This window comes from Mus pahari, chromosome 4 (genome assembly GCF_900095145.1).
Source record: "Mus pahari chromosome 4, PAHARI_EIJ_v1.1, whole genome shotgun sequence".
NCBI lineage: Eukaryota > Metazoa > Chordata > Mammalia > Rodentia > Muridae > Mus > Mus pahari.
In genome coordinates this window covers 110190806-110202598 of record NC_034593.1, presented here as the reverse complement: position 1 = coordinate 110202598, position 11793 = coordinate 110190806, and the positions used below count along the sequence as shown (strand labels likewise).

Below are 11793 nucleotides of genomic sequence, written 5' to 3'. Positions count from 1 at the left end.
GCTGGAGAAATGGTTCAGTGGTTAAGAGCACCAACTGCTCTTCCAGAGGTCCTGAGTTCAATTCTCTGCAACCACATGGTGGTTCACAACTGTAATGGGATCTGATGCCCTCTTCTGGTGTGTCTGAAGACAGTGACATCATACTCATATAAATAAATAAATCTTTAAAAAAAGTTTTAAAAAAACCCTTGATATTGGCAATAAGCAAAGTCAACACTGTCAAAACATGAGTATGAAGTGCTGTCATTTTGTCATGAACTGGGGACTTAGCCCATAGTTGTTACAATAGGAAGTAATGTTAAAGAAATTTAAATTAAAAGGGGGGGGTGCTGGTGAGATGGCTCAGTGAGTAAGAGCACCCGACTGCTCTCCTGAAGGTCCTGAGTTCAAATCCTAGCAACCACATGGTGGCTCATAATCATCCGTAACAAGATCTGACTGCCCTCTTCTGGAGTGTCTGAAGACGGCTACAGTGTACTTACCTATAATAAATAAATAAATCTTAAAAAAAAAAAAAAAGGTTCCTCTTGTCAGGTCTGCAGCTCTGTCCCTTTCCATCCCGTAGCCCTCATCACCTTTGTGAGTGACATCGCCACTGGTGGGTTACATGGTTAGGGAGATCACAGAGAGTGGTCCCTCTAATTCTGGTGTCATAGACAGCATCTGGAAGTTCTGATTCTGCCTCTGCAGGTTTGGCTGGTTCAAGAATTCTGCCTTCTAACTAGTTTTTCAAATGACTAAAGAGGCTGCCCCTAGGCAGTGTGACACGTGGGCCACAGAAGTCACAGACACCTGAGTGTTGTGGATGAGCCTAGTACTGTTTGTATTTTGATGCTAATTCCACTCTCCTGGGGGGGGGGCACTGCATCCTCAGGTGACTTCTTGTGAACCAATCCCCTAATGAATAAAGGAGCCAATCACTGGGTGAGTAGGAGGGACTTCTGGGTTGGACAGAGGAAGAGAGGAAGCAGGAGAGAGTTAGATGTAGCTACAAGTGTCTCCGGGTTTCAATGGCGGATTCGTCAGGATTCACCATCAGAGGTTTTAGATTTAATAAGGCTTACAAGTTAGGATTTTAGTGGCTGTGCCCAGTGATTGATTTACCATTATTTCTGAACGAAGTTTGTGCTGTGTTTTCCTTCATGTCCGCCAAGTGTCCAGGTTCAAGAGAGAAAGGTACAGCAGCAAAGCGTGGGTTTGCCCGACATGCACCACTAAGGTCGTGGGGGTTTGAAACATGGGGCTGGGGTGGTAGCAGCCCACCAGTGGGGACTTAGCAAACTGAGTGGAGAGATTTTGGAGCTGAGTCAGAGTCTCCACAAGATAGAAACAGGTTGTCCATTGCCCTCCAGTGCATGGAAGGTCAGGCCGCTGGAGCAGAGGCACTAGAGTAGGAAGGTGCCGGTGTCTTTTTAATATTCCCGGCAACCCCTGAGGAAGATTATCTTGTTCAGTCATTCTGGCCACCTCTTCCCTCATGGCTCTTCATTTGCAATCACTTATGGGTGTAACATTTTGTCTTTTGCTTATGGACTTTTTAGTAATTTTATAATTTAGCCTGAATGTTCTTGTCCCATTGTCTACGCACTTCTCAGGAACCATAGACGGCGCCATCCGTCATTGTGGTCAAGACACTGCTATAGGTCTTTGTGAGGGAAAATTGTCCCTGCCCTTCTGGAGGTTATGTCACTTTTTTCTGACCTGAAATATTATTCAGAGAAGATGAATTGCTATGTTAAAGCAGTTGGTTTTGGTAGTGCTTGAAAATGAGGGTGTATGTCGGGAACCTCTCAGTGTTTCCTTAGGCCTCTTTTTGGAATTATATTACACATCTGTAATTCCCAAGTCGAGAAGGTTGTGGGTTGATAACTGCCTGGATGCCAGCAAGATCCTGGGTCAAAGGAAAAAGATGAACTGTTTCATTTCACAGTTTCTCAGTCTTACAGTGTGACACGTGGGCCACAGAAGTCACAGACACCTGAGTGTTGTATAATATAATACATATGTGTGTGTGTGTGTGTGTGTGTGTATTTATACATTTATAAATTATAAATACAGTCACGGACTAAAAAAATATTTTTTAAAAAGAAAAATCAATGGTTTGGAATTCATTATTGCTTGCATGAGTATATACATGGTGGTCAGAGCACCACTTTGTGGAGATGGCTCTCTCCTACCCTTTTACTGGGGTGAGCCGGGAGAGGAAGACCTTCAGAACAGTTAAGTTTACTTGACAAAGTACCCAGACCTCCAGTTTTCACTAAAGCTCTCAGGATCCTTTCTGGTCAGTAGGGCCAGTCCCACAGGCGCCTGCTCGCTAGGCCTTCACCAGAGTGTGCTGTCTGCACAGGGAGGAGGAGTGTGCCGTCTGCACAGGGAGGAGGAGTGTGCCGTCTGCACAGGGAGGAGGAGTGTGCCGTCTGCACAGGGAGGGGGAGTGTGCCGTCTGCACAGGGAGGAGGAGTGTGCCGTCTGCACAGGGAGGAGTGTGCTGTCTGCACAGGGAGGATTTCACCATGCCTTTCCTGCTGTTAATTTGTGTTGAGTTCAGAAGTGGCTGCATTCTGACTTCTCCGAAGGTCTGTACCCAACCCGGCCTCCTTGACAGGTACATGGTAAGCATTGTGCTGACTGCACTTGTTAATAGATCAGACCTCAAACTTGTCAAAGGCCTCTAATTAAGTAAGTGTTTCTTGGGTGGCACCAGAGCTGCTCATCTGGGGGCAGGCAGCTTGGAGCACGGTTGGATTTGCTGATGTGGAAAAGAGGTGATGGATGCTTTGAAAGCATGCTGGCAAATGAGCAGAATTAACCCAGGCAGTCGGAAATGTACACAGGATCTCATCTTGGTCAGCGTGCGGTTTCCCTTTAAAAGGAAGTGGCACAGCTTAGCTGATAAGGGCAAAAACCATAGACAAGTGGACATCTGGGCTCAGAGCAAAAACATCAGGACAAACAGGAATATCAGAACAACAGCCTGCTAGCATGTGGTCGACGGTAGGAGAAAGAAGCCTCACCTGCCTTCCCCCACAAAACTCTAAGCAAGGAGTGAAATACCGCCATAACTGTTGGAAAACTTCATGTTATCTTAAAAGCACAAGTTTGGTAAACATCACTTTGACCTGTGAGTCCCCTCTGTGTTTGAAATGGTAGGAGGGCATCCTTTGAGATGTGAGACCGCTTCTCACTCATCTGACTTTTCACCCTGACTCTCCCCCCCATCCAGTCAGCTGCAGCAGTTCTGTGACCCTTGTCTCAGGAAGGAAGGTGGCAGCTAGAACTGGGGGTTCCCTGTGGCAGGGTAACCAATCGGGACTAGAACATAGATCAGAACTGGAGAGGGCTGTGGCATCAAATAAACATTGCCTCACCTCCATCCACTCCTCCTCACACTAGGATGGTATCACCTAAGCTAAGGAAGAAGAGGAGTTAGAAGGGGGTGACACAGCTGGGCGTGGTGGCGCATGCCTTTAATCCCAGCACACAGGAGGCAGAGGCAGGCGGATTTCTGAGTTCAAGGCCAGCCTGGTCTACAAAGTGAGTTCCAGGACAGCCAGGGCTATACAGAGAAACCCTGTCTCGAAAAACCAAAAAATAAAAAAAATAAAAAAAAAAAGAAGGGGGTGACGCTGGTCACTGTGGAACTCTGCCTCTGCGAGCGGCAGAACTGCTAACCATCAAATCACTGCAGCTCTGAGTCCCTGCAGGGCATCTTAAGCCTGAGCCCCAAGCCTTCTCTGTGGAAGTGAGGGGCGGTGCACAGGGCACCTCCCTTCCCTACTGATACATGCTTGGATGGATGCTCCTCATCAGTGGTGTGGTGCCAGCAAATTGCCTACGATTCTGCAAGTAACCCCCACCCACGCTATATGTCATTCCAGTCAAACGCCTTGGTTCAGCAAATTACATCTAGATGTATCTTAGTTAGGGTTAATATTGCTGAGCTGAAACACCATGACCAAGAGTAACTTGGGAGGAAGGCATCGTACTTAGATGTTGCAGGCTTAAAATATGTACACTAGATGGCGCTAGGCTCTGGGCTTGGACCTAATGCCAGACAGAGTAACTGTTATGGAGATGGGGTCAAGCACTAGGGCAACTCAGCATTTACAAGCTGGAGGCAGAGGGTGGTGTCCAAAGAATAGGGCTTTTGAAAAGTTGAAATTGTGTGTGTGCATCTCTGTGTCTGTGTGTGTGCGTGTGTGTGAGATAGAAAACATATTTGTATTCTGATAGGAATGACCAAACAGAAGAGAAAGACCGTGCTAGCAGATAAGGATTTCAGGGGCAAAGTCATACCTAGTCGTGAACTCGTGAAGAGAAGTTGTTTATACTAGAAGGTCTCAACATCTCAAGTTTCTGGTATAGGTGCTGTTTTAATAATGGTGATGTTTTAGTAATGTGGCAGGGCACTATTTAATTTAGGGCTCAGCTCCAGAGAGTAATAGTAGTATCCATGGCCATCATAGTGAAGAGCACAGTAGTGGGCAGGCAGGCATGGAGCTGGAACAGAGGGGGGGATGGAGGAGGAGGAGGGGGAGGAGGAGGAGGAGGAGGAGGAGGAGGAGGAGAAGAAGGAGAAGCAGGAGGAGGAGGGAGAGGGAGGGAGGGAGGGAGGGAGGGAGGGAGGGGGGGAGAGAGAGAGAGAGAGAGAGAGAGAACTGGGAATGGCATGGACTTTTCAGCCTCTAAGCCCATCCCCAGCAACACACTCCAACAAGGCCACACCCACCTCCAACAAGGCCAATCCTTCCCAAATAATGCCACCAGCTGGGAACCATGCCTTTGAACATATGAGCCTATGGGGGCCATTCTCATTCAAACCACCATAGCTGGCTTCTTCCTTATGGTTCCATAATACAATGCTAGTTTGGGTATCTTTTTCAAAACTACAAAGAACAGAAGGCTTGATCCCAGGGAACAGAAAACACAGCTCCAGCTTGCTAACATAATTAGTTGGATTTCCAGTGGTGGGGGCTTGTAGTGAAGCATATTCCAGAAGTCTGTCACGTCCCCAGACTGTCTTCTCATTTTGCTATACAGATCATCTGTGCGCACCACCCAGTCAGAGCATCCTTTTGTGTGTGATTAAGTAAGGGCTCCTGCTGTGTTAAACAAATGGGCATACTAGTCATTTGAGAGAGCCTCTCCTTAGATAGGATTGCTCCCACTGTAATAAAGCCAAGGTTATAATAAATAAAACAAGTAACAGCGAGGTAACAGCTGGGGGGGGGGGAAAGAACGTGTTAAATACAGATGTCAGGAGCTCATAGGAAGGGCATTCAGAAATGAGTTTTCCCTGAGGGAGCAAGATGATTGTTCAAGAGATCGCTGCTCCGACTCAGAGTTCAAAATCTCCAGTCTCTTACATATATGCCAAACAGTAATTTAAAATGGAAAATTTATCTGTAGAGAGCATTCGAGTTCTGTTTAGTAATTAGTATTAATATTTGGGAGACTCCAGCACAGGGAGGGAGACGGTCAGTTCGGCCCACTAGAGGGCAGCAGTTCGGCTGCAGAACCCATTGTGTTGATTTAGGAGCAGCTGTTTAATGTCCACAATAAGGAGTGAGGGGGCTGTGTGTAGTGGTTAGCGTTGGGAGTGGAACCTTTTGATCCCCGAATCACTGCCACACCCCGTCTATAACGACTTCCTCCTGCTGGTCACAGCTCGGTACCTTATTATATCCAGACCTGCTTTCAGTCTGCAGATAATTCAAATTCCTTAGATTATGAAGCTAGGGGATTACATAATGCTATCATTATTCCTATCCCACTTTGCCTTTCGTGTGCTACATGGAGCTCTTTGTCCTGGATAAGACATGTGAGCAGGGACTCAAGATAAGGTGTGAGGCCCCTTTCTGAGGACAAGGACGCGTGCTTGGTCTTTCTCTTTGGGACTCCACCACACACACTCGTCGCGCTGTGGTATCAAAAGCTGCACTGATGCCCACAGTGGGGCACTGAGTAAACAAAAACGACCAGTTAAGAGGGCCGCTGGCAACTCCCCAGCCTTGCACAGAGGGAAGCCAGAGCAGCTTTGCCTGGCAGCCAGCTCAGAACACCATCATTCAGTTCAGATCTTCTTTCTGTGCAGCGTAGACTTTGCTGCCTCTGAAGGGACTCGCTCCGTTTCTCTGTTTTAGAAGTCTATGAGACAACTCGGCATGACCAAGTCCTTGTGCTTAGTTCCCTCACAAGAGGTCTACCTTGATCCTTCCAATTTTTATCAACACAACAACAAAATCAAAGGCAGGTCTCTTTTTCTTTGAGCCTCCTCCACAATGCAGTGAGTGGGGGAGAACTCTCTCGAAGTCTGTAATAGATGATCTCTCTCAGTAGGCGAGGCTTATCATGCTTGGTTACCTGACTTGTTTGACTGGTGAACCGAAGTATTCAGTAGAAGTGTTAAGACTATGAATTCGAATGGGTCTAAGGGTCAAAGGGCAGGGATTCTAAGGGAGGGACTGGAGGGAGGAAAGGGAGGGGAGGAAGTGATGTAATTATAACCAAAAAGTCATTTTTTTTTAAAGTGGCTTAAACATGGAAGGTGTAGCAGCCTGTTTTGTTTTGTTTTGTTTGCTTTGGTATGGTTGTGCTTTTTGGGGGTGTGTATGCATGCACACGTGTGTGTGTGTGTGTGTGTGTGTGTGTGTGTTCACCTTTGCTCTGATCCAATAGAGACCCCTGCTTTGTTTCGGGCCTTGCAATGAGAAGACACTATTAGGAGCTACCACCTACAACACCCACAAACATGTAGTGTAAGTGAAAAGTATATATTGTTGTAAGCCACTAAGATTGATAAGGTCAATTGTTACAGGAACAGAGTCACCTAATGTGAAAACCAAGGAGTAAATAATAAGTGAAAGACATAAATGCAATTGTCTCAATTCCCAATCACCTTTATTTATATAAAAGTATATTAAATAAATTATCTCAATATGTACAAATAGAAGCTATATAAATAGAAAATCCCATATACAAAACCTTTAAAATTTATGTAAATATATACAATGTTAACCATAAACATTTTTAAGTACCTTACATCATAAAACTATATGTAGTTTCTTTGTATAGTAGTCGTATAAAAATAGAGTTGGCTGTCAAATGTTTAAACCCCATCACTGTCAGTTAAAGTGCTAAATTGTAGGAATGTACAAATCACAAAGATGCCCCAAGCAGAAATATCCTGCATTGAACATGTTTAAATGAAAGTTTGCCAATTGCTTTGAACTTCCAAAAGTACCGAGTCGAGGGAAAAAAAAACCCAAATACCGCTTTATAAAAAGTACGACTGTTAGAAAAGTCCGCCCAGTTCCCACTTGACTGTTCTATAGCCTATGAAATCAACTTCTCAAAGGTTCTCCAAAAGCCCACCCAGGTTATATGAAAGGCATCTGTCCACTGGCTTTGCCTGGGTGACCTAGTGTCTTCCTGAGTGTAGACTACACAATCTAAAGCATTTGTGCAAAAGGCGCTGTAGTGTTAACCAGTTTGTACCGTTTCAGTTCGTCCTAAAGTGACAAATGCTAGTGTTGGAATCAAAGTGTTAGCTGGAATAACAGGCCATGAAGACAGCCTTTCTGACCTAGGATTGGCAGGCTCCACGCTCCACGCTGCACGGTTCCCATCAGGTCTCCGCAACAGTGCCATGCAGGCAGTGTGAGCGTTAGGGGCTTCAGCCTCTCCTCTATGCCAAGCCTGATGGGGTGTTCTTCCTTTTCTGTCCCGCTCGTCTATTTCTGCGCTTGCACAGAGATATGGACAAGAGGATGATAAAGACGGTGGCCAGGAACACCACTGCTCCCACAATGATGAGTGTTTCTGAAAAGCAAAAACAGACAAACAAACAAAAAAATCAAAGATGTAAAGTGAACTTGGAGGCTCGAATTCCACTTGCTGGTGGGCGTGACCGCAAATCATACCGCCCCGCCTTTTTGAAACCCGGCATTTATTTCTTCCACTCTTTCTCTCATTCTTAGATTAAGAATTTACCTGACCTCATATGCTTGAGAGCAACTGACAGTGACTATAGCATGAGCTACCCAAGGTTCCTAGACTAGAGAAGAGCCACAGGAGATGGATGGAAGAACACATGTTGGAAATATAGTCCAAAAACGACCCTGAGTTTGGTGGCAGAGATTATAACAGAAGATAAATGGGAAAGACAGAGAAGGGGAGCCACAGTGCTGATGGCGGAGACGGAGAGACAGTAGTTGGCTGGGGTAGTCAGTACCCCCTCTGGGGTACTAGGATAAGAGATGAAGCAGGGAAACAGGCAGAGCCTGGGGCATGAGAACTAGAGAAGGGCTTAAGAAAGGGAATAGTGAGGCTTGTGGCTCAGGAGCTGGCTGGCCCAGAGGGGAATGGGCTCCAATGGAAAGAGAACTTTCTGTCAACAGCAGCAAGAAGGCAGAATACTTAAACATATTATTGCATTTTAAAAAATTATTTTTAGGTCAGCATACAAAGTAGTGGGTTTAATTATGGTATTTTCATAAAGAACATGTAATTAGACTTCATCCTCATTCATCCCTGGCCTCCATGACCCTTGCTCTCTTTCCAGTTCTTTCCCTAGATAGTCCTCCCCCATCCCCCGCCTCTATTCAGTACATCTATTTTATTAACCCCCCCCTTTATATTTCTTCCTTCTCTCTCATGGTCTCCTTTCTAGTTTCATGACGCCACCACACACACATATAAATACATACATGTACATAAATTTAATCTAGCTTTCCACATATAAGAGGAAGATGTGGTATTTGTCTTCCTGAGTCTGGCCTACTTGGCATAATGACTTGAAACTCAACAGAGCCAGGCCATAGCTACTGTCCCCTTAGTTATCTCCTCTGACAGCAGAGCCCCTTCTCTGTGGGGCCCAGAGGGATCTTTATAGGCTTTTAGTCACAACACTGAATACCCAGAGAGTGTGTTCATGTGCACACACACACACACACACACACACACACACACACACAGCTCCTGTAGCAACAGTCCATCATAGGTGCATGTCCAGAAACTACTCCTCCCCCACGCCCACGCCCCTCAGATCAGAACGTCAGTAGGAAAAACAGTCAGAGAAGGCTGTGACCTGATACCTAAGCACTCAAGTCCTAGCTGTAATCTGCATGCTCAGTACCCTATAGAATCTGGCCCATTGCAAATGCCCAGGGGAGTGACCAAGGGAACAATGTGAAATCATTCCTAAATGCTCCCAAAGAGAATGAAGAATCCAAAAAAAGACACCCTGAGACACCCTAAGCTCATTTCTGAATGTTTGAACCAAAGAGAGACACGTTGGCTCTGATGTGGGGGCAGCCGAGCCTCCCGGGGCCCTGACGTCATGGCCACTCACCTCCCATGATACTCTTCCATTGCTCAGTGCACACTGTAATGCTTTCTGGGCTCTTTTGGTTGTTTTTCCTGGAGAAGATCATAGCTTGTACAAAAAAGCAGTAGCTTGTTCCTTCTTCCACATCAATCGAGAATTCATTGGTATTTGTAATGTTTGTTTTCTGTGAAAAGATAGAGTTCTCAAATCACCGAGGAAGGCAAAACCAGGGCTCTAAGTCCTTGCAGACATCACTGAGGCACGAGGGATTAGAAGTCACTTGGCTAATTGGCAACCCCTGATGACTGCTAAAAAGACAGGTACACCTGGTCCAGTTTAGCCCCCTTTTACTGTAGGAAAAGAGAGATGCAATCACCAAAGAAGGGACATTTGGGGGCTGGGGATGCAACTCAGTGGTAGAGAACTTGTCTGGTGTACAAGGTCCTGGGTAACACTCCCCAGCATCACAAAACAGCATACATGAGCGTGCGCATGTGCACAGAAGCGCACGCACATACATGCACGTGCACACACACCTGCACATACAAACTCTCGTGCACATGTACACATGCCCATGCAAGCATTCATGCGCACGTGCGCACATAATGCAAATTAGTTAATAAGTCCTCCCCACTCCACCCCCACCCTGGCATCCCCAATATGAAGATGCGGGAGAGGACAGTCTGGTCCAGCTCCTTGACTGTGTGACTGGAATCTCTGAAAGGACCCTGCCCAAGGGCACAAGGCTCAGCAGTGACAGGCAGAAGGAGGCCCTGTTGTGCACACCACCATGTCAACCCCTATCCCTCCATATTTGAACTGGGAAGCAAGCACGCTGTGGAGAGTCAAAGATCTATAAAAAGGGGGGGGCATAGAATAAATGGAAAATCTCTTACCTTTCCGGTGCTCGAGCCTTTCCGATAAGTTATTATATAACCCAAGTCCTTGCCAAAGACTTGCCGCATGGTGAGGAACGTGCCATTCTTTCTGACTAATGTAAGTGTGTCTTTTACAAGCACATTCAGTTTTCTACTATCTTGTTCAAACTGCTGAATTACTGGCTGTCCGAGTAATGCTGAAATGGAAAAAAAAAATTACCTTGCTGGGAAATTAAAACCAATACAAAGAAAAGATCTCTTAGTTATCATACTTGACAACTCCTCCATCGCTCATACAGAACACCTGTACAGAATCAGCTCCAGCAGCAGGAGGGGTGATGGTCTTGTAGCAGCCTCAAGACAACACATAGCAAGCAATGTCGTCCCCTGGAAGCACAAGGAGACCCTTCCTTACGGACGTTAGAAAATGTGAGAAGGAGCTGGTGGGATTAACTTTAATAATATACTTTAGTAGGTCCATTAACAGATTGGCATTTTAACATGCACTCAGTATAGTGAATAGTATGGATATTTTATATTTTTGAAAAACTGGCATATATTTTTCACCTTGGCAACATTAACCATATTTCGAAAGTTTGGTGGCCATGTGTGAGTGATGGCTACCAGGCTGTACAAGAAGTTCTCCAAGCTTCCATATTTTAGCTACAATGACTTAGAGCCTGGGGAGCCCAGGAAGGGTTTTGAGGAATCTATTTTTTTTTAAAGACTTTTAAAAATATATTTTTTATTTTTATGCATGTGTATTGCCTGTTGTATGGATGTGTGTACTACATACATGGCTAGGGTCCACAGGTCAGATGGCATCTGATCACTGGAACTGAGTTACAGATGGTACACATACATAGACTTTTTTTAAAAGTCCACTGTGTGCACATTTGTCACCTTCTAATTTTGTTAATTTTTAATGTTTTCCTGCAACCTCTTGACACTCCCCTCCCCCTCTCTCCAAGGAATCTATTTTAATCTCTTGGTTCCTGATTCAGTTACCTCGTGTGCTCTGGTCATGTGATGGTGAGACAAGTCCTCACTGTGTGCAAGTCACAGAACAGAGTGTGCGTGTGATCGTGTGTGCTCTGTTGTGTATCAGAAAGGATTTGGTCTGGACTGCTGAAAGCTCAAGAACTATGAAGGGAATCACAGCGTGGGGAGAATGATTGACATGGACGTGTCGTGTCGTGCAGAAGCACAATGGTAAAAATACAAAGGAGTCCGAAGCGAGGGCTTGTCAGTGGGGACCTCAGGAAGACAGCTACATTCATTTGGGTAGTTAGACCATTAGAGCAAACATTGGAAGTAAAATCTTCTCAATTGCCCTTCATCCTTCTCACCATCCACGTCACTGAGCAATCAGAAGGGACAGATGGGGAATACCAAGACCACAACACTTGTGTTTTAACCATCAGGCCTTGCAAATGAAGTAGACTTCAGTCTTCCTAATGTGCTGCATGAGCTTGTGAAATGTCTACTTCTGAACCATGGAAAGAAAGAAAAAAGAAAGGAAGGAAGACATACACATAAAAACAGAGAGAGAGAGAGAGAGAGAGAGAGAGAGAGAGAGAGAGA

At 45.5% G+C, this 11793-nt stretch overlaps 1 protein-coding gene across 2 annotated transcripts in view; it reads right to left on the bottom strand.

The window, feature by feature from the left end:
• Positions 1-6881: 6881 nt before the first annotated feature.
• F3 (coagulation factor III, tissue factor) overlaps positions 6882-11793 on the bottom strand; it is an 11692-nt gene continuing 6780 nt past the window's right edge. Inside the window, exons 4-6 of one of the 2 annotated variants that reach the window (XM_021196618.1) lie at positions 10228-10406; positions 9356-9515; positions 6882-7824 (exon numbers count right to left, since the gene is read on the bottom strand). In XM_021196618.1, the coding sequence (XP_021052277.1) occupies positions 7691-7824; positions 9356-9515; positions 10228-10406 (473 nt within the window). In that variant the 3' untranslated portion in view covers positions 6882-7690. The remainder of the gene's footprint in view (positions 7825-9355; positions 9516-10227; positions 10407-11793) is intronic. The other variant, XM_029537652.1, reaches the window with a different exon arrangement.